This window comes from Drosophila biarmipes, chromosome 3R (assembly GCF_025231255.1).
Source record: "Drosophila biarmipes strain raj3 chromosome 3R, RU_DBia_V1.1, whole genome shotgun sequence".
NCBI lineage: Eukaryota > Metazoa > Arthropoda > Insecta > Diptera > Drosophilidae > Drosophila > Drosophila biarmipes.
In genome coordinates, this window is record NC_066616.1 from 26951876 (window position 1) to 26969558 (window position 17683).

General features: G+C 47.5%; 7 protein-coding genes across 12 annotated transcripts; 4 read left to right on the forward strand and 3 right to left on the reverse strand.

Annotated features, from left to right (window-relative positions):
* The first annotated feature begins 191 nt into the window (after positions 1 to 191).
* On the forward strand, positions 192 to 2833 carry LOC108024874 (arrestin domain-containing protein 1). The gene is made up of 4 exons (XM_017095019.3): positions 192 to 489; positions 1333 to 1700; positions 1758 to 2289; positions 2349 to 2833. The coding sequence occupies exons 1-4, from the start codon at positions 375 to 377 to the stop codon at positions 2714 to 2716; spliced, it is 1383 nt and encodes a 460-aa protein (XP_016950508.1). The 5' UTR covers positions 192 to 374; the 3' UTR covers positions 2717 to 2833.
* A 445-nt stretch (positions 2834 to 3278) lies between these two features.
* LOC108024819 (mitochondrial thiamine pyrophosphate carrier) lies at positions 3279 to 6094 on the forward strand. 2 transcript variants are annotated; one of them, XM_017094947.3, is made up of 3 exons: positions 3279 to 3571; positions 3675 to 3923; positions 4509 to 6094. In XM_017094947.3, the coding sequence occupies exon 3, from the start codon at positions 4610 to 4612 to the stop codon at positions 5612 to 5614; it is 1005 nt and encodes a 334-aa protein (XP_016950436.1). In that variant the 5' UTR covers positions 3279 to 3571; positions 3675 to 3923; positions 4509 to 4609; the 3' UTR covers positions 5615 to 6094. The 2 variants fall into 2 exon arrangements, with proteins under 2 accessions (XP_016950436.1, XP_016950435.1); XM_017094946.3 differs by having other exon boundaries at positions 3280 to 3571; positions 3678 to 3923.
* A 189-nt stretch (positions 6095 to 6283) lies between these two features.
* On the forward strand, positions 6284 to 7589 carry LOC108024467 (uncharacterized). Of its 3 annotated transcripts, none has more exons than XM_044095639.2 (2): positions 6284 to 7245; positions 7293 to 7589. In XM_044095639.2, the coding sequence occupies exon 1, from the start codon at positions 6373 to 6375 to the stop codon at positions 7222 to 7224; it is 852 nt and encodes a 283-aa protein (XP_043951574.1). In that variant the 5' UTR covers positions 6284 to 6372; the 3' UTR covers positions 7225 to 7245; positions 7293 to 7589. The 3 variants fall into 3 exon arrangements, with proteins under 3 accessions (XP_043951574.1, XP_043951573.1, XP_050744742.1); XM_044095638.2 differs by having other exon boundaries at positions 7303 to 7589; XM_050888785.1 differs by having other exon boundaries at positions 7485 to 7499.
* LOC108024831 (sorbitol dehydrogenase) lies at positions 7565 to 10224 on the reverse strand. Of its 3 annotated transcripts, none has more exons than XM_050888784.1 (7): positions 10063 to 10224; positions 9333 to 9484; positions 9237 to 9270; positions 8294 to 8763; positions 8009 to 8227; positions 7835 to 7956; positions 7565 to 7774 (listed from the first exon to the last, which is right to left on the reverse strand). In XM_050888784.1, the coding sequence occupies exons 1-7, from the start codon at positions 10133 to 10135 to the stop codon at positions 7591 to 7593; spliced, it is 1254 nt and encodes a 417-aa protein (XP_050744741.1). In that variant the 5' UTR covers positions 10136 to 10224; the 3' UTR covers positions 7565 to 7590. The 3 variants fall into 3 exon arrangements, with proteins under 3 accessions (XP_050744741.1, XP_043951572.1, XP_016950452.1); XM_044095637.2 differs by having other exon boundaries at positions 9333 to 9489; positions 10063 to 10219; XM_017094963.3 differs by having other exon boundaries at positions 9333 to 9972; positions 10063 to 10217.
* A 1026-nt stretch (positions 10225 to 11250) lies between these two features.
* On the reverse strand, positions 11251 to 13365 carry LOC108024854 (transmembrane protein 169). Its single transcript, XM_017094996.3, has 2 exons — positions 12800 to 13365; positions 11251 to 12485 (listed from the first exon to the last, which is right to left on the reverse strand). Exons 1-2 carry the CDS (start codon positions 12944 to 12946, stop codon positions 11346 to 11348), a joined length of 1287 nt encoding a protein of 428 aa, XP_016950485.1. The 5' UTR covers positions 12947 to 13365; the 3' UTR covers positions 11251 to 11345.
* A 427-nt stretch (positions 13366 to 13792) lies between these two features.
* On the forward strand, positions 13793 to 15337 carry LOC108024855 (alcohol dehydrogenase class-3). Its single transcript, XM_017094997.2, has 3 exons — positions 13793 to 13957; positions 14025 to 14114; positions 14205 to 15337. The coding sequence occupies exons 1-3, from the start codon at positions 13937 to 13939 to the stop codon at positions 15231 to 15233; spliced, it is 1140 nt and encodes a 379-aa protein (XP_016950486.1). The 5' UTR covers positions 13793 to 13936; the 3' UTR covers positions 15234 to 15337.
* A 333-nt stretch (positions 15338 to 15670) lies between these two features.
* Positions 15671 to 17656, reverse strand: LOC108024585 (tetraspanin-33). Its single transcript, XM_017094588.3, has 2 exons — positions 16773 to 17656; positions 15671 to 16596 (listed from the first exon to the last, which is right to left on the reverse strand). The coding sequence occupies exons 1-2, from the start codon at positions 17323 to 17325 to the stop codon at positions 16274 to 16276; spliced, it is 876 nt and encodes a 291-aa protein (XP_016950077.1). The 5' UTR covers positions 17326 to 17656; the 3' UTR covers positions 15671 to 16273.
* Positions 17657 to 17683: the final 27 nt, after the last annotated feature.

Here is a 17683-nt window from a genome sequence, read left to right on the forward strand (position 1 = left end):
AAAAATAAAATCGGGATTTTATTAATACACATTGCATATTATATAACCCGAATATTATCCTTGAACGCATGTATCTAAAACTTCCTCTAATTTTCCGTGTGCTTCCCCGTTTTTCCTCCACTTCTCCCTTCGCAAACATTCTCTCACACACAAAAAACGGCCTCCAAGTTCGCCGGTGGCTTTCGAGAAATCAGTATTAAGCCAGAGCTGCTCGCGTTCGGTGCTCGCGAGCTAAATTGCTTCGCTCCGACCCCAAGTCCCCGGCCACCAACCACTCCCAACAACTATCAAGAAAGCAAACAACAAAGGAACTTGATATCCGGACACCGATACCGCCTGATACCGCCGTTGCCAAGGACCAAGTTCTGGACGAGATGAGCAGCAAGGTGACCTTCGCCTTCGACAACAATCCCCTGGGGGTCTACCAAGCCGGTCAGCTAATCTCCGGAACCGCCGAACTGGTTACGGAGCGTCCGAAAACCATTCGATGTAAGTTGAAGACACGCGGAAGACGCAGTATTCTATAGGCGCGCAGCCATGACGTCATGGTTCTCCATCCCCATTCAAATTCAGATTCCCACACCATTCCCATCCACTTTCGTTGCGTAGTCGCGTCGTCATTAATATTGCTGGTGTTTTGTTGTCCGATGCTTTTGTTATTGTTACCGGTGGATCTGTTTGAAAGATACTTCTGTGTGTATATATGGTAAATTATATTATGTACAACACACATGGGGCCGCTTGGCTGGCTTCGGATATCTGATAGCGGCAGAAAAACTAGTTTTGTTTGAAATTGCGTCCACAGTTTTATTATTATTAGACATCTGATTCAGTTTACTGGTCAGCACATTCGTGCCGATACCTCTGAATTGTGCTTTATAGGGCTACATTTAGAGTGAATTAAAGGAAATAAAGGTCAAACATAGTGTTATACAAAGTCGAACTTATCAGAGCTTTAATTAGAGGAAAATAAATCTCATTAACAAGATATTTTAATGTTACGGAACAATTTGTTGTTAACTTGTTGGATGTTTTTAAATCTGATTTTATATAGGTTTTTAAGGGTATACAAAAATCGAACTACATCAAAACTCAAAGCTGGCGGTGAACTTAATTAGATAGCATGCTTTTTTTTTTGTTATGCTTATGATTAAATTATTCTCGGAATTATTGTTAGTCAATTAACAAAATGCTTTTCTGAGCGAAGCCATTTTCCGATGCAATACTGCCCACATCCGAAAACACAAAGGCCCAAAGGTCAAATGCAATTAAACTTAATGCATAATTGAATTACATACCCGGCAGTACACAGATGAATTTAATCAATTGCAGCGATCTTTATAACCATCAATGGGTACGGGGAGACGCGCTGGCAGGAGAGCGAGGAGCGGGTGGGCGAGGACGGGAAGACGACCAAGTCACTGGTGACCCACACCACCACCGAGGTGTACTACAGCACTGACCAGCCGGTTTACGGCCAGGCGGGCGGATCCCAGCTGGAGCTGCCCACCGGAAAGTACGTCTTCCCCTTCCGGACCACCATTCCGCCCAATGCACCCACCTCCTTCAACGGGGAACATGGTCAGATCAAGCACGAGGTCACCCTGACCATTGACCGTGCCGTGCGCTACAACAATACCTTCAAGCAGTGCTTCTCGGTGATCCTGCCACACGATCTGAACAAGCGGCAGGAGTATAAGGTAACCACCCAAAATCCTTTGTCCTTTTAATTTTCAATAAAGTTATGATTCTTCTAGGAGCCCCTGCAACGCCTGGAGTCCAAGAGCTTCTGGTGGGGTTCCATTTTCGGAGCCCATAAGCCCATGGTGATGGACGTGAGCACTTCCTACTCAGCCTACGTGCCCGGGCAGAAGATCCACTTCCATCTGGTGCTGGACAACCAGTCGGATGTGCAATGCATGGATGTGAAGGTGCGTCTGATGAAGAACGTTTCGTATCGCGCGAACTCTTCGGGAACGAAGGAGCAGCTGAAGGTCACCGAATCCCGGGTGGCGGACAAACACTGCGGTGAGGTGCTGAAGCACAACAAGGCCATGTTCGACGAGTACCTCGTGGTCCCGCCGACCACTCCATCGACCCAGAGCGAAAAGGATCCCATTCGGGTTAGCTATACACTGCGCTTCATCGCCAAGACTTTCAAGCTCCATGGAGGTGGCGACTTGGTCATGGACTTTCCACTCACCATTGGCACAGTGCCGCTTTTGGGAAGTGCGGATGACAAGGGACCCGGCCAGGAAAAGTCCCAGTCAAATGGAACTTCTCATCCAGGTGGGTTTTACCGAAAAGAAAAAAGAGTGTTATTTTGAAGAGATATTTCTTCTTTTTAGGGTCTCCCAACTTCATGGAAGACGTCAGTGAGGAGCAATTCGAGTCCAACACCTTTAAGCCAAGATATCCCGTCTACCCCTTCGATGGAAAACCGGGAACTAATGGTTCGAATGGAGCAGCCAACTTTCCCAGTCTATATCCCAAGGCGCAGGATGCAGTGCCTCCTGCTCCTGTTAAATTTAGTAATCCCAATCCGAATCCTGTGTCACCAGCCACACAAAAACCGCCACCATATCCAACCAATGGACCTGCGGCCGGTCCCCCTGGCGGTAATTTCGAGGTGCTTGGCTTCAGCATACCACCAGACTATAAGCCCACGCCCAGTGCTCCAGCCGATGCTAACACAGGCGGCATTGGGTGGAAGTAGGGACCTTTACTGATAAACCACTCTGTATTTTATTTTCTAAAACATTTTAAAATAAACCGAAAAGCGCGCCTAAGTGGCAACGCCAGGCTCGTGACAGCTACAGTTTTATCGATAAAATGTATATTTTTAATAATAGCCTGATTTGGCTTTTGTAACTGTGTAATAGTAATTTTTACAAATCTTAAGAGAAAATCATTTATTTAAAAGCATGCAGACATTTGAGCGTAGTAATGTGGTTCCAAGGATTATATTTATTTGTAAAAATAGAGTATTGTGGTTGTTTAACAAGGTTTTAGAAATGTTTTAACTAGGTATTTGTTAAGGAACAAAGAAAAGTTAGTCAAGCAAAGGAAATATTATTTTTACCAAGTTATATTTAAGGGAACATACAATTCTATAAAGCTGAAATTGATAGCTTTTATATTATCAATAACGTAGAAAATATAACGATTTTATACATTCAAATTCAAAACAAGCTATCAGCTATTTTATAGCTATAGTCGCTAGCTGATTTCGATAACCGATTACATCACCGTTTCGAAAGCTCATCTCCAGCGGCTCGAACAGCTGGCTGCGTGCACTTGGCGACGTAACTTGGTTTGTTTTGTTGTTGTTGCTTTGGAGCGGAGCAGAGCGGCTTGGTTTGATTTTGGGGAAAACCAGTTTGTGGAAGTGGAAGCGGCCAACCGGGAGCGTCGCGCCACACAACTGCAACGGCATCTCGGCGGCAGCGATATTACAAAGCTGGCGAAAAGAAAGTTTTGACGCAATCCACGGGCCGCTGCCTGTAATGAAGAAGCGTCGCCGCCGCAGTAACTGCTGCACTCTGCCCGCGAACGGACGCATCTGCTCCAGGTGAGGATCACCCTCTGGCCACGCTGCACTCAGGCCTCCGCCTCCAATCACCATCCAGCATCTCAGGCGTGTTCCCCCCGTCATTGTCTCTTTATCTCGCCAGCAGCATCGGAATTTCGGAACTGGACAGCACGGCACACAACGAGAGTCATCGAACAACAAAAGCGGGAAAAGTGAAATCGCTGATAAACCCGAATACCCTCTAGACGACTATTGTCAATCAATGAATGTCCGTTTGAACCTGGAATCTACCTTGAGTACTCTGCGATTTGGCGCGCAGCTGGGCATAACAGCAATAGTGGTGAAGTAATCGCGGAGACATCATCCCCACGCTCCGTTGAGCATGACACTTGTAAGTACCATCCTCCAAAATCACTCCTACTATTTCCCAATGCCTGTCTACGCATTTTTACACATCAATTTGGCCAGCGAGTTGATGAATGTGTAAACAATTCGGAGTTTGCGCCCGGCCGCACCTCTAAAACGCTTTGAATGAAAGCTACAGCAGGGCTTCACTAAGTAGGATTTTAAAAAATTTATCCAAATAACAACAACCCTATTTCCCATCCTTATAACAACCTCTAAAATGGCAAACCCATTCATTTCACAAGCACCAATCACCTTATCATTTATATTTCATCATCAATTCATTCTCCTGATTATAGAAAACATATTTTTGGGTGATCTTAGTTGCAACTCCTAGGCTAAGGAATTCCGACATTTTTCACAGCATTGTCTTCAAGATAAACAACCCATTAGCTCGAAGATCAATCTACATCTCATAAATAACTAACTAGCTGACTGACCATAACCCACCCCTCTAAAAACATGCCTCTTAAATGTTTCTGAAATCGAAATTCCAACTTAGTGGTTGCTGCTATTGAATTCCCACTGTAATGACGTTGTCTCCGCCTGCCTGGGTTTCTTTCATTTACAGAAATGCCATTGAAGAGTTGGCAGTCGCAGCAATAAAAGTGAAATCCGCACGAGCAAACATACGCACACGAAAAGCGAAACCAAAGCAGCACCGACGCAGACATGGCGGTGACCACAGGAACAACCAGTGAGGCAACCCAAGCCACAACCACAGCTCCCGTCCCCCGGCGAACGCACAGTACGCGGGAGCAGCTCCATCAAATGCTAGCCGGCGGCCTGTCGGCGGCCATCACCCGCTCCACCTGCCAACCACTGGACGTGCTCAAGATACGCTTCCAGCTGCAGGTGGAGCCGCTGGGCAAGAGTCGTGCTAGGGAGGGAGCGGGAGCGCTTACCTCGAAGTACACATCCATTGGACAGGCGGTGAAGACAATCTACCGGGAGGAGGGATTGCTGGCCTTCTGGAAGGGTCACAATCCTGCCCAGGTGCTGAGCATCATGTACGGCATCTGCCAGTTCTGGACATACGAGCAGCTGAGCCTGAGGGCCAAACAGACCAGCTACCTGGCGGATCACCAGCATCTATCGAATTTCCTGTGTGGAGCTGCAGCCGGCGGAGCAGCGGTGATCATATCCACGCCCCTGGACGTGATTCGCACTCGGCTGATTGCCCAGGACACCAGCAAGGGCTACCGGAACGCCACGCGAGCTGTGTCGGCGATAGTGCGGCACGAGGGTCCACGGGGCATGTACCGCGGCCTGTCCTCCGCCCTGCTGCAAATAACGCCGCTGATGGGCACCAACTTCATGGCCTACCGCCTGTTCAGCGACTGGGCTTGCGCCTTCCTGGAGGTCAGCGATCGCAGCCAGCTGCCCACCTGGACACTGCTGGGACTGGGCGCTTCCTCGGGCATGCTCTCCAAGACGATCGTGTACCCCTTCGATCTGATCAAGAAGCGGCTGCAGATTCAGGGCTTCGAGTCGAACCGCCAGACCTTCGGACAGACACTGCAGTGCCACGGAGTCTGGGACTGTGTGCGGCTGACCGTTCGCCAGGAGGGCGTGAGGGGCTTGTACAAGGGCGTGGCCCCCACACTCCTCAAGTCAAGCATGACGACGGCCCTGTACTTCAGCATTTACGATAAGCTCAAGCAGGTGCGCTTCTAGGTCGTGCTGGGAGTCGGGGTTAATGGCGGCTCAAATCCATTGTGGCTCTACAGAATCTACATCGTATTTTGTACTTTTATATATATTTACCGCGCCGCGTAAATAATATTAAGACTTAGGCTAACTGTTGATTAGTTTTCGGTTATGCGTACGGGGTTCTGTTTATCTTAGGCCAATCGACTTGGTCAGCGCTTTGTTACACACAAAAATAATTTGCGCACCTGTTTAGTTATCTATATACGGGTAGTATACGTTAGTTTGTAGTTTATTATCCGAGCAAAGCGTCTGGCTTTGCAGCCGCACTCAAATCTTTATTTATGATTATCTTTTGGTAAATTTCCGAGTGAAAACGACTGGGCAGGCAGTCCCCGTTTTGCCCAATTACTTTTATTACACTTAAATATTCAGGGAAGTTAAATAAACTTGACTACATCACAGAGTTTACTAAGGGAGTTTAATAAAACTGGACTACAACACAGAGTTACTAAGTTTGTTTAAATTAAACATCTATAAGATAAAATTCCTCAATATACTTGAAATTCTATAATTTGTGGAGGGGCTACTAGAGAAGAAGGATGGTAAATATTTACCTCTTTTTTAAAAATGTTAAAACTACATAATGTTAAATTTAAAAAGTAAACAATGTTAAGTAAAGCTCAATTTCAAGAGCTTTTTCTGTTGTGAAATTTGCCGGGTATCGTATCATCAGTGTATAAAAAGAATTGCATGTTTCGGAAGAACTAGATAGTGAAGAGAAAATGGTTCTGGTGAAGACAGTTTTAACCGACAACAACTCCATTCATTGGCTGTTGTGGATACCGAAAGTGGACTTGAAATTGCCGTTTACGTTCGATGGGCCACAGGTGGTGGCGTTTCACTTCGTCAAAAACCGACACGGGGACGATCTGAGCAAGTGGGTAAAACTGCTCGATGAGCTGGCACAGGAGTACGCTGGCCGCATTTTGTTCGGCCTACGGGATATCTCCAACATCGGGGAGTTCAACTCCAATCTAGATCCCGACTTCTTTGGTACCTACCGAAAGGGATTGCCGCCACGGATCTATGGCAAGGATTGCGAGGGCCGAGTCTACGATATGCACAAGCTGGTCAGCGCCAAGTATCTGAGGGAGTTTTGCGACCAGCTGCTGGAGGATCAGCTCTTCCGCGCCGTAGTCCTGGGCCCCACTCCCTCGCAGGACTCCAGCCCGAGGAACTACTTTGAACTGCGGGAGGAGAGCAGCAGCGATATGCTGGTGATGCTCTACGACCCCGCCTGCTACTACTGGCCCATCCAGAAGAGGAAGCTGCGCAAACTGGTCCGTCTGCTGGCCAGCGAGGAGCTGCCCATTGTGATCGTGGACAAGGCCAACAACTACCTGGGCGTGGGCTTCACCCGCTGGCTGCAGATGGTCAACTGCCATGGCTCCACCATCTTCTCCTCGCCACGTGACAGTGGCTGGGACATCAAGTTGTCGGTGCGACATGAGAGCACACGTGGCTATCTGAGATACATTGCCCGGAACAGGCAACCGGAACTGATTGACTTCGATGCCGAGGGAGAGCCCAGAGCTCCGGAGGAGTCCCTCGAGTACATCCAGTATTTGTTTTAGCATTCTCAGCACTCAGTTACGGTGAGTGGGAGACTTGATAATGTAATTATTAGTAATATAATATACAGGCCTTAACAGCTACTCTTTTCTAAAAGATTTGAAGACTCCCAAAACCAGATACAGGTTGCACTAGCAAGCCTTTTATTAATTAAAGAATGGCTTTTTAGACCATCTTATCGGAATATTGAGCTGTTAAGATACTAATTTACCCCTTAAGTGCATTAAAACAACTTCCAAAGTATACTTACTATTAAAAATAGAACCTGTTGATAAGGTATAAAACTAATGTTCCAAGACACCCGAAATGTTCCACCAGCAGTGCCCAACTCAAGACGCACAGTTCGGTTTAAAGATAAGAGTGTATATTTAGAACTTCACTGGGTTGTTGGCGTCCCTCGGCTGGACATGGATCATGACCTTGATAGCACCGCCCTTGCCGCAGCGGGAGGTCTCGAACGCCTCGGCCGTCTCCGAGATGTCGAAGTGGTGCGTCACTAGACGCTTCACGTTCACCTTGCCCGAAGCCACCAAAGCCAGAGCGGCGGCATAGCTGGGGGATTGGAAGGAATCAGCTGATGTCTTGACCCCTGGAGTCCGACTGATAACTTACTCATTGCAGTAGCGGAACACGCCACGGATGTCGATCTCGCGGGCCAAAGCGTTGATCAGCGGCAGCTTGACCTCTGGAGCACCCATGCCCACGACCACCACCACGCCGCCGGAGCGAGTGGCCTGAAAGGAAAGGTGTTAGCTTCTGGTCATCGAGAGCCAATGATTCCCTTACGAAAATGGCCAGGCGGGCACTGCTCTCGGCTCCACAGCAGTCGATGGCCTTGGCAGGCACCTCGCTCATCGTCTGGTGGACCACCTTGACGGTCTCCTCGGCGGACTGGTCCCGCTGCAGGAGCAGCGTGTGCGTGGCGCCCAGCTCCTTGGCCACATCCAAGCGGTGCTGCACCAAGTCGGTGATGAGGATCTCCGAGGCGCCCATGGCTTGGGCGGCCTAAAGGGGAAGGAATAAGTAGCTTAAATATTCTAGGATGCATAATCAATTAATTGCTTCTCTTACCAGCAGCGTGACCAAACCAATTGGACCGGCGCCCAGGATGAGCATCTTGGAGCCCAGACCAACTCCAGCGCGACGGCAGGCATGGACTCCCACGGACAGGGGCTCCAGGAGGGCGCCCTCCTCCATGCTGACGTGGTCGGGCAGCTTGAAGCAGAAGTCGGCGGCGTGTTTGTAGTACCTCGTCAGGTTGCCATCGTAGGGGGGCGTGGCGCAGAAGACCATTCCCGGGCAGAGGTTGTACTGGCCCTGCTTGCAGTGGTCGCAGTAGCGGCAGGGCACGCCCGGCTCGATGGCCACCCGGTCGCCCACCTTCAGGTTGGTCACCTTCTTGCCCAGCTTGGCCACCACTCCGGCGGCTTCGTGGCCAATGATCATGGGCTTGGTCAGCACAAAGTCACCGATGCGTCCGTGGGCCAGGTAGTGTACGTCCGAGCCGCAGATGCCCACACTATCCATCGCCAGGAGGACCTCTGAGGATTTGACATAATAATGGTATATCATAATAATAATGGTATATCATATAAAATCTAAATAGGAAGCCGTTTTATAAATAACATTATTTATATTAAGTATTTAAGTTGTAAGTCAAGGGAATGCAATATACACACACCCATATAACCTCATATATCACGGAAATCCCTTGCAGTCCAATCAACTCCACATATCAATTGGTAATTTATGATAAGCTTTGGCAAATAGTAAATATATATTTATATCTAGGTACATATTTATTATGGTTATACTACCTGTGTCACTTGACACCTGAAACACCCCAATAAGTCGACAATTAATAGTTGGAAAATAGCAAAGCCATATCATATCAGTCCTCTTGGCATTACCTGAATGTTTTTGGGGTCCTGTAACTGATATTATAATGGCTCATCCCCCTTTTTAAATTTGTTTAAACTACTATCAAATTAAATGTAGTCTAAAAACCGCTTACCATCGTCGGCGATTTCCGGAACGGGGCGTTGCTCCTGCAGGAAGTGAGTTAGCAGTTGGCAAACAATAGCCCAGTTTAGATCCTGGTTCTACTCACCAGTCGCAGGTCCTCGATGCCGTGGAGAACCGCTGTCAAATTATCTGTGGCCATGATTTTCCCGGTACTTCTCTTCACAACTTTCCGCACAACGTCCGTTCGCTTCGAAAGCCGATTTAGAACTGAATTCAGTATCCCACATGTTCGATATGCTGCGCTGGCAGTCAGTTTTTTGCACATATATAGGGGTATATTTAAATTTACTATTTATGAGTGTGTTTGCTTGCGCGACCGAAATACAGGTTTAATAGGTTATATAGACCAGATCAGTGAAAGTAAAGCCCGCTTGCTATTTGACTTTATAAACCACTTTAAATATAGCGAAATATCATAGTTCGTGCCACTTAAGCTCGCCAGCTTATTATGATTATGATTAGGAAAGACGAGCCCCTTTCAGTTTATTTTATTTGCTGCCGCCCGTAATTTGTTGCTATTCTCTCACTTACTTTGGAGACCCGAGAACAGCTGTTCGTATTTACCCCTCGACTGTGGATGCTTGTTTACGAGTTTTGTGGGGGCGTCTCGCCGGCAAAAATAAAAGTGCCGAAAAGCTCCCTCTCCACCCATTATTCTCCGCCCTCTCCGAGACTTTTTGATTACATATGTGCACTCGAAATATTTTTTATAATTTTAAAACATTCTAATTTCAATTTTTTTTTTTTAATTTTACATGATAGATAATTGTTATTTAAAAAGAATAGTTTTTAAATTAGAAAACAGACGTCCTCACCTTTAAGTAGGTTAAAACCCTTAATAACGTGTAGAAATTTTGAATTTAATTTAGCATAAGAGTGATATAACATCTTAAGACGTTATATTTGGACTATTTTTTTGGCTATCGAATTCAAAAACATTCAAATTTTGGCATATATAGGAAATATTTGAAGTTTTGTTTATTCTTTTACGTAAAAAGAAAAGCATTATATTTTTATTTCCTACCCCAAACCTTTTTTGTTTTCCAAATTATTTACTTTTCTTAAGCAAACCCAACATAATTTTTACAAGTGCAACCATACATGGTAACATTACGTTATCACTTGATTTATAAGTTTGCCCTGCTGGAAGTTAATTGAAAAAGAAATATGCGCAAATATGTACGCAAATAAAATACTAGGTAGCAGTTCCCATCTGAGAACGCAATAATATCAGGTTGTTTGTGTTTGCTATACGGTTTTATTGGCTTTATTTCTCTGGCTAGTATATTCATTTCAATAAGTGTTTGATATTCGGGTTCTTAACATATAGAATTTCTATTTTAAAAACGTTTGCTTATATAGGTATGTGTATTTGCTGCGGTTTTTGTTGACGTCGAAATAAAAAGTGTTTGCTTAAAACTAAGAAAAAGTTTCCATCACGTCAACTGCGCATTCGGTTTAAGTTCACTTCGAAGATAAATGCATAATCTGTAAATGCTATACGTTTCATATACGCTTTCAAAATTTGGCTTTGAGTTAGAAAGGAAAGCAAAGTTTCGAGTGGCAGGCTAGTGCCCGTCCACAACAGTTAACTATTTGAGTTAATAACCCTGCAAGTGTCATAAATTATATGGGATGAATCTGAGTTTATAGAGATTTTAAACTTGTCGAGTCAGAGATAGCAAATGGATGGTTTTTCAAATTGCAAAAGGGTTTCCCCCTCGTATTGTTCAGACAAAAACCTAATTTTCCACAATTATTGAGCAATTTTTGGAATGACTTCTGCAGGGTTACATGAGTCTCGGGCCTCCGAACTCCCAGGAAGGACGCTGTGCGAGTGTTAGATCTTTAGTAACTTAAGGCTAGGCTCTCTAGGGTTTGGATTATGTTCTGTCTCCGATATCTATATAGTGTATACCTCCGTTCTCTCTAAAGCTGCAATTGCAGACATACGATTATGTCAATGTGAAAGGAACAAATTTGGCCAAAGGAAACTTAATGTGTTGATCTTACTTCTGCTGCTCGGCAAATGTAATTACGTTTTTTTTTATATCACACTCATGGTCGAAACGAAATTGGGGCCATTGGACATCACATCCTACATGGACAGCTCCTGGCGCGGCTTGTTGATGTGCAGCCGCTGCGGGTCCTGCGGCGCCACACAGATGTCGGTGAGGATGACCACCTCGTAGGGACTGCAGTCGGGCATCCGCAGGAAGCCGCACAGCCAGCCATAGAATCCCTTCTCAATGTCCGTGATGTCGTTCACCCAGCTGCTGTACTGCAGGCTCAGCTGCCGCAGGCCCGAGTAGAGGCCCAGGCCGAAGGTGCACAGCAGGATGGCCAGGGGATAGGCCACGAAGAGCAGCGGCGTCACCAGGATCTTGTGCAGGTACGTCCGCTCCTCGCAGTAGTAGTTGAACATGTTGTACCAGGTGAGCGTGCCAATGTAGAAGGAGTACACCGCCGAGATGACGGTGACGAACGGCAGGCAGAACAGCGAGATGAGCAGGATGTGGAGGCCGGTGCCACAGCTGCAGGTGCAGCACAGGTTGCCGCCCTTCTGCGAATCACTGGCCATGGCATGGGCATTCAGCTGCTCCAGCTCCTCGCGACTAATGTTGATCTGCAGGTCCACGGACTGGCCCTTCTTGCGGCCCCGCTTGATGGTGCCCGTCATGGTCAGGTAGTTGCCTCCGCCGCTCTCCTTGCGCGCCTGATAGCCCCGCTCCAGGCTCTGGTCATAGTTGTTCAGCACACTCGTCTCCCCCGACTCCAGGTCCTCGTAGTTGGCTATCTCCGGCGAGGAGCGCTGATTGCGCTGATTCCCCTGGCCGGGCAGATCGGTCGTCCGGATGTTGACCCGCTTCTTGGAGGACGACCGGTTGCTCAGGCAGTCCTGCGACTTGCTCAGCTTGGCGTCCAGACTGCTCTCCGAGTAGCAGCAGCTGCTGGGCGTCACCGTGCTGCTCTCGTGCCGCTGCGAGGTGGACTTGGTGCCCTGCGATATGGACTCGAAGTTCTGCAGCTCGTTGAGATTGCCGTTCGACCGGCCCGACTTCTGGCTGTGCTGCGTCGAACTGGCCGAGTGGGTGCTGGCCAGTGTGTCATGGGCATTGGGAACTCCTAGTTCACCGGGGAGCTGTGGCAGCGGTTGCTTGTTTTTGATAATCAACTTGGACTTGCGGAGCTCCTCCTCGAGTCCCGGATTCGAGGGGGATAGCTTTGGACGATTTTGCTAAGGTAAAAGCAAAGGATTTATGAAATATAATATTACATTAACATTTTGGATGAATCAAAAGTGAACGGTCCCTAAAGAGTCCCTTTTTTTTAGTAGGTTTTATATGCCTTAATGATTTACACTTTAAATAAATATCCGTGTATAAAGTTAATTTGTAGTAAATGACTTAGTGCATCCATTTTTAGTTGCTATATGGTAGCTATTGGAAGAGGATCCCAAGAATTCGCGTTTGGGCTTGGTCAATATAAGTATCGAAAATAGGACTATTCACTGTTGATTCGTTCCGGGAATCCTTTGGATCCACCTCTCACCTGCACACTGACGATGTGGTCCACATAGTTCTGCTTCTTGGCCTCCGACTTGGTTTGTTGACGTTTCCGGGGCGGAATGAAAACAGGGCGTTCCTTGCTGCCCGTGCTGGTGTCGCCGACCAAGCCGCTTGACCCCTTGCCCACCATTTTCCGGGTTTTCTTTTTACACTCTTGGCACAAACAACTACATCACTTTTCTCTAAATAACACTCATTTTTTCCTTCTCCGTGACGTTACTTAACGCGCAGTAATGCAAAAAATGCACTTCCGGCCTTTGTCGCTTCGCGGCTGTGTTGTTATTGATTTTTCCTGGCTGGCTGGCACGTCCTTGTGCCGATTTTGCGTTCGTTGGCGTTTTTGGGGGCTACTGTTGTTGCATTTTGGGTTGGGCGGCAATGTTTACAAAAAACTTGGCGCCTGCGCGGTCGTTTATTTTAATTTAGAAATGCATATGTTTCAGTCACGGCAGTAGCTTGTTTTTCAAGCTCAAGGTTTTAAATTTGATAAACGCACTTTAAGTATGTTTATTAAGTTATTCAGTGTTTTGCCAAACTTTAATATGTTTAAATCTTATAACGGATTTAGGAATAACAGTCTATTTTCGCCAAACAGCTGACTTGTGCAAAGCGAAGTTGGCTGCGCTTGTGTCCTTAGTGTGACCAGCAAATGTTAATACTATCTAAATGTCAATAAGCTTTTTAATTCGAATTAAATAATTATTTTAGAATTGATAACCAATATTAATATAACCTATATAATAGAAAAATTACTCGATTTTTTTATTTTCTTTTATTTGATTCCTTTTCTATTCGTTATTTAGCCAATGTTCTTTCAAATAAGTTACTTAGCCAGTGCTAGTTGAGATACTTATTTTTAATACCTTTTTTTTTAGGTTTTTAATTAATTATTTATGAATACACATTATAAAATATTTTTAACCGCCGTATAAACGATAGAATTTGTTCTTGTAACCAAGTGTGCTTTTTGGTGTACTCCATTGATCACTGTCTGGTCACACTGCCGCCACCCGGCTTTTCCCGCCTCCTCCTCGTTATCGCCATTCCATTCCGTTCGTTCTCCATTCGCTCTCCGTTCGCCAATTAGATCTTGTCGCTAAACTTTCCTCTACACTAAAAAATGTCTGCTACCCAGGGCAAGGTGAGTGCAGCAGCAGTGGGAATATTAATTAGCAGAACACTCCCCTGATATCGAATTCCTGCAACAGGTTATCACATGCAAGGCCGCCGTGGCGTGGGAGGCCAAGAAGCCGCTGGTCATCGAGGACATCGAGGTGGCTCCACCCAAGGCCCATGAGGTACATATATACCACTCATACTGGGGTGAAAAAGTCCACTACAGATAAAGACAGAGATGATAAGGCCTGATTACCCGATTTCCCCATTAGGTCCGCATCAAGATCACCGCCACTGGAGTCTGCCACACGGATGCCTTCACCCTGAGCGGTGCCGATCCCGAGGGCCTGTTCCCCGTGGTCCTGGGCCACGAGGGCGCCGGCATCGTGGAGAGCGTCGGCGAGGGAGTGACCAACTTCAAGGCCGGCGACCATGTCATTGCCCTCTACATCCCGCAGTGCAACGAGTGCAAGTTCTGCAAGAGCGGCAAGACGAATCTCTGCCAAAAGATCCGACTCACCCAGGGCGCTGGCGTCATGCCCGAGGGCACTTCCCGTCTCAGCTGCAAGGGCCAGCAGCTGTTCCACTTCATGGGCACCTCCACGTTCGCCGAGTACACCGTGGTGGCCGACATTTCGTTGACCAAGATCAACGAGAAGGCGCCGCTGGAGAAGGTCTGCCTGCTCGGCTGCGGCATCTCCACGGGCTACGGAGCCGCTCTGAACACAGCCAAGGTGGAACCGGGCAGTACCTGCGCGGTCTGGGGCCTGGGAGCCGTTGGTTTGGCCGTGGGCCTGGGCTGCAAGAAGGCCGGCGCCGGCAAGATCTACGGCATCGACATCAATCCTGACAAGTTCGAGTTGGCCAAGAAGTTTGGCTTCACCGACTTTGTGAATCCCAAGGATGTGGCCGACAAGGGAGCCATCCAGAACTACCTGATCGACCTGACCGATGGCGGCTTCGACTACACCTTCGAGTGCATCGGCAATGTGAACACCATGCGCTCGGCCTTGGAGGCCACCCACAAGGGCTGGGGCACCTCGGTGGTGATCGGAGTGGCCGGCGCCGGCCAGGAGATCTCCACCCGACCCTTCCAGCTGGTCGTGGGTCGCGTGTGGAAGGGCTCCGCCTTCGGAGGCTGGCGCTCCGTTTCGGATGTGCCCAAACTGGTGGAGGACTACCTGAAGAAGGACCTGCTGGTGGACGAGTTCATCACCCACGAGCTGCCGCTGTCCAAGATCAACGAGGCATTCGATCTGATGCACAAGGGCGAGAGCATTCGCTCCATCATCAAGTACTGAAGATAGGAATGTAATCTGAGATAATTGTTTTACTTGCATTTTTTTATACCAGCTGGCAATTGCTTGCGATTGCGTAGAATAATAAACGCCCAGTGTATATGTAATACTATCTTCATAGGGGGTCGGATTCGGATTCCTCCTCTCTCTTATGAGTTTACCCCGCATAATCGCTAGGCTTTGCTTATCTGCCTTGGCCCACTGAGGCCATCGGTCTCAAAGTTCGACAGCTTGGAATTGTTCGAGATTGCGGCTACTTAATACGTAGTATTTCATAACATTGGTTAAATTTGATTAAGCCAACTGATGACCCAAAGTATACCAAAGAACAGAGCCCACTAATTAGAGCGATTACTTAAGCCCACAAAAGCTTATTTACACCCCTTTTCTGTATTTCTGCGCCCCATTACGTTAGATAGTAACCAAGTGAAAAGTCATGGTTACACGTATAGAATGTCTGTATTTAAACGCGCACTACAACAAGGTTGGCCGACAAACTCGAGCGCAGATACTTAAAAATGCTAATAAGTCTAGTATGTTGTTGTGGCTAACAAACGGGCATGCAGTTTTGGTTTCGTCGTTAAATATAAATCTCATTTTAAATGCATATTCTTACGGAACTCGCTAGCTTATATACAAGTGTCTTTTAATTAGTACGATATTGCATATATATGTATAATCGAGTAAAAGTTTAGATTTGTTCGACTTCACTTGTGACTAAGAATTACGCTGACGTTAAAAAACATTCAGAGTTGCAATTTACGAATACATTCGAGTATAAATATATTACCTAGGTCTAGACGAGTATAATACGATTGTAAGACTGTTTTTTTTTTTTTTGAGGGGGGACACTAGAACTTGAACCGATCGAAAACACAAGAGATGGTGTACAGGGAGCTATGGATTATTCTAGGAGTGGGCTTGGGTTTGAAACTATTTGAGCAGGGGCAGGACCAGAAGAGTCCGCCTCACATCCGCGAATTGTAGTACGGATCGTCCTCGCAGGGCGGATATCCGTAAAGGTACGGATGGTGGCATTGCACTCACGACCAGCGCGACTTCTGCAGGTCGATCTGTCCCTCCAGGGTCTTGGCCAGGTAGATGACGAACAGCTGCAGCAGGGCTATGCCCAGTGCCACGCCGGCAATCACATACAGGTTGCGCTCCACCCAGACGCGCACGATCTCGATGCAGCCGCTGGTCCAGATGCGCTTGCTGGCGGCGGCCACCGAGTGCTCCTGCACGCCGTAGCCGCACATGATGTTCACCAGGCCGGAGCTGATGTCGGTGGCATTGATGCAGCAGCTGTAGGGCACGCCGCACCTCTCCACCGACGGCGAGGAGCAGTTGAAGTACTCGTTCTTGCCTGTGGGGAAGTGAAAAAGAGATTAGAAAGCAATACACTTAAGATCTCTGAAAAAAACGACTTCTTGTTATCTCCTATTGACCAAGTCAATATTTAGAATAAACAGAGTGCGCTAAAATTTGTTGACTGTGTTTTCATGATACAAATCTTTTGAGACACTAGATGCTACTACTCACTCCAGTCCTGGTAACCGGCGTTGCTCAGGCCGCAGCACTTGAACTCCTGCTGGGCAAAGTCAATGAAGTTCTGCAGGTCGGCGTCGTCGCGGTACGAATGGATGATCTTGTCGGTGAACTGGTACTCGAGGAACGAGTTCATGTACTGCGGGAACACGAAGCAGATGATGGCCAGCGTCATCTCGAGGATGAAGAAGAGCAGCAGGCACATGGAGTACAGCTTCAGCAGCCAGGTGTTCTCGCGCAGGGCGCCCAGGCAGCCGGCGAAGCTGACCGTGAACACGATCACTCCGGCGATGATCATGACCAGCGAGATGTTGAAGATTACATCGTAGACGGTGTCCAGTCGCAGCCAGCCATTGCCGTCCTTCAGCTTGTCCATGAAGGCGTAGATGCCGATGGCCAGGAGCAGGCCGCCAAAGAGCCAGAAGAGGAAGTTCAGCAGGAAGATCATGTACTTGACGCAGGAAGAAACGTAGCTGAAGTGGTGCGGGTAGGAGGAGATGCGGGGGTGCATGTAGTTGCCCCCCTGGTGGTATCTGTGGTTGCTCATCGTCGCAGGTCTGTGCAATACCCCTTTTTCACTCTGATATCTGGCTGAGTGTAACTTTTCCTGGCCTTTTTGTTCTGGTCTCCTCCCCCACGACTTCTTTTTGTTGACGCCCTCTTTGTGTGTGGTCTTTTCCGCGGCCTGCCCGGGTGTCTAGCACATATTCCCAATGCCTAGCTGAGGTGGCTCTCCAAAGCTGGTGCTTCCCCGCAGGTGCTTTCACTTTTTTCCACCCTTTATCTTTAATTTCAATGCTGATAAGTGATTTTATGGAGCCACAAAAAATAACAAAGTGCCCAGCGTTGCCAGACTGGCGTTCCAACTCGACAGTGGTTGGCAACGCGGTGAGTCAGCTGGCTGG

What these genes read in the sequence shown, in the direction of transcription:
- LOC108024874 (XM_017095019.3), top strand. Translation starts at nt 375, where the DNA reads ATGAGCAGCAAGGTGACCTTCGCCTTCGACAACAATCCCCTGGGGGTC. An exon ending in GCGTCCGAAAACCATTCGAT is followed by an intron (nt 490 to 1,332) that starts GTAAGTTGAAGA and finishes AATCAATTGCAG; the next exon opens with CGATCTTTATAACCATCAAT. An exon ending in ACAAGCGGCAGGAGTATAAG is followed by an intron (nt 1,701 to 1,757) that starts GTAACCACCCAA and finishes TGATTCTTCTAG; the next exon opens with GAGCCCCTGCAACGCCTGGA.
- LOC108024819 (XM_017094947.3), top strand. Translation starts at nt 4,610, where the DNA reads ATGGCGGTGACCACAGGAACAACCAGTGAGGCAACCCAAGCCACAACC.
- LOC108024467 (XM_044095639.2), top strand. Translation starts at nt 6,373, where the DNA reads ATGGTTCTGGTGAAGACAGTTTTAACCGACAACAACTCCATTCATTGG.
- LOC108024831 (XM_050888784.1), bottom strand. Translation starts at nt 10,135, where the DNA reads ATGTTATATCACTCTTATGCTAAATTAAATTCAAAATTTCTACACGTT. An exon ending in GGGTTTTAACCTACTTAAAG is followed by an intron (nt 9,485 to 10,062) that starts GTGAGGACGTCT and finishes CTGCCAGCGCAG; the next exon opens with CATATCGAACATGTGGGATA. An exon ending in GTGTTCCGCTACTGCAATGA is followed by an intron (nt 7,775 to 7,834) that starts GTAAGTTATCAG and finishes CCAATCCCCCAG; the next exon opens with CTATGCCGCCGCTCTGGCTT.
- LOC108024854 (XM_017094996.3), bottom strand. Translation starts at nt 12,946, where the DNA reads ATGGTGGGCAAGGGGTCAAGCGGCTTGGTCGGCGACACCAGCACGGGC. An exon ending in ACCACATCGTCAGTGTGCAG is followed by an intron (nt 12,486 to 12,799) that starts GTGAGAGGTGGA and finishes CTTTTACCTTAG; the next exon opens with CAAAATCGTCCAAAGCTATC.
- LOC108024855 (XM_017094997.2), top strand. Translation starts at nt 13,937, where the DNA reads ATGTCTGCTACCCAGGGCAAG. An exon ending in TGTCTGCTACCCAGGGCAAG is followed by an intron (nt 13,958 to 14,024) that starts GTGAGTGCAGCA and finishes TTCCTGCAACAG; the next exon opens with GTTATCACATGCAAGGCCGC. An exon ending in CTCCACCCAAGGCCCATGAG is followed by an intron (nt 14,115 to 14,204) that starts GTACATATATAC and finishes TTTCCCCATTAG; the next exon opens with GTCCGCATCAAGATCACCGC.
- LOC108024585 (XM_017094588.3), bottom strand. Translation starts at nt 17,325, where the DNA reads ATGAGCAACCACAGATACCACCAGGGGGGCAACTACATGCACCCCCGC. An exon ending in CGCCGGTTACCAGGACTGGA is followed by an intron (nt 16,597 to 16,772) that starts GTGAGTAGTAGC and finishes ACTTCCCCACAG; the next exon opens with GCAAGAACGAGTACTTCAAC.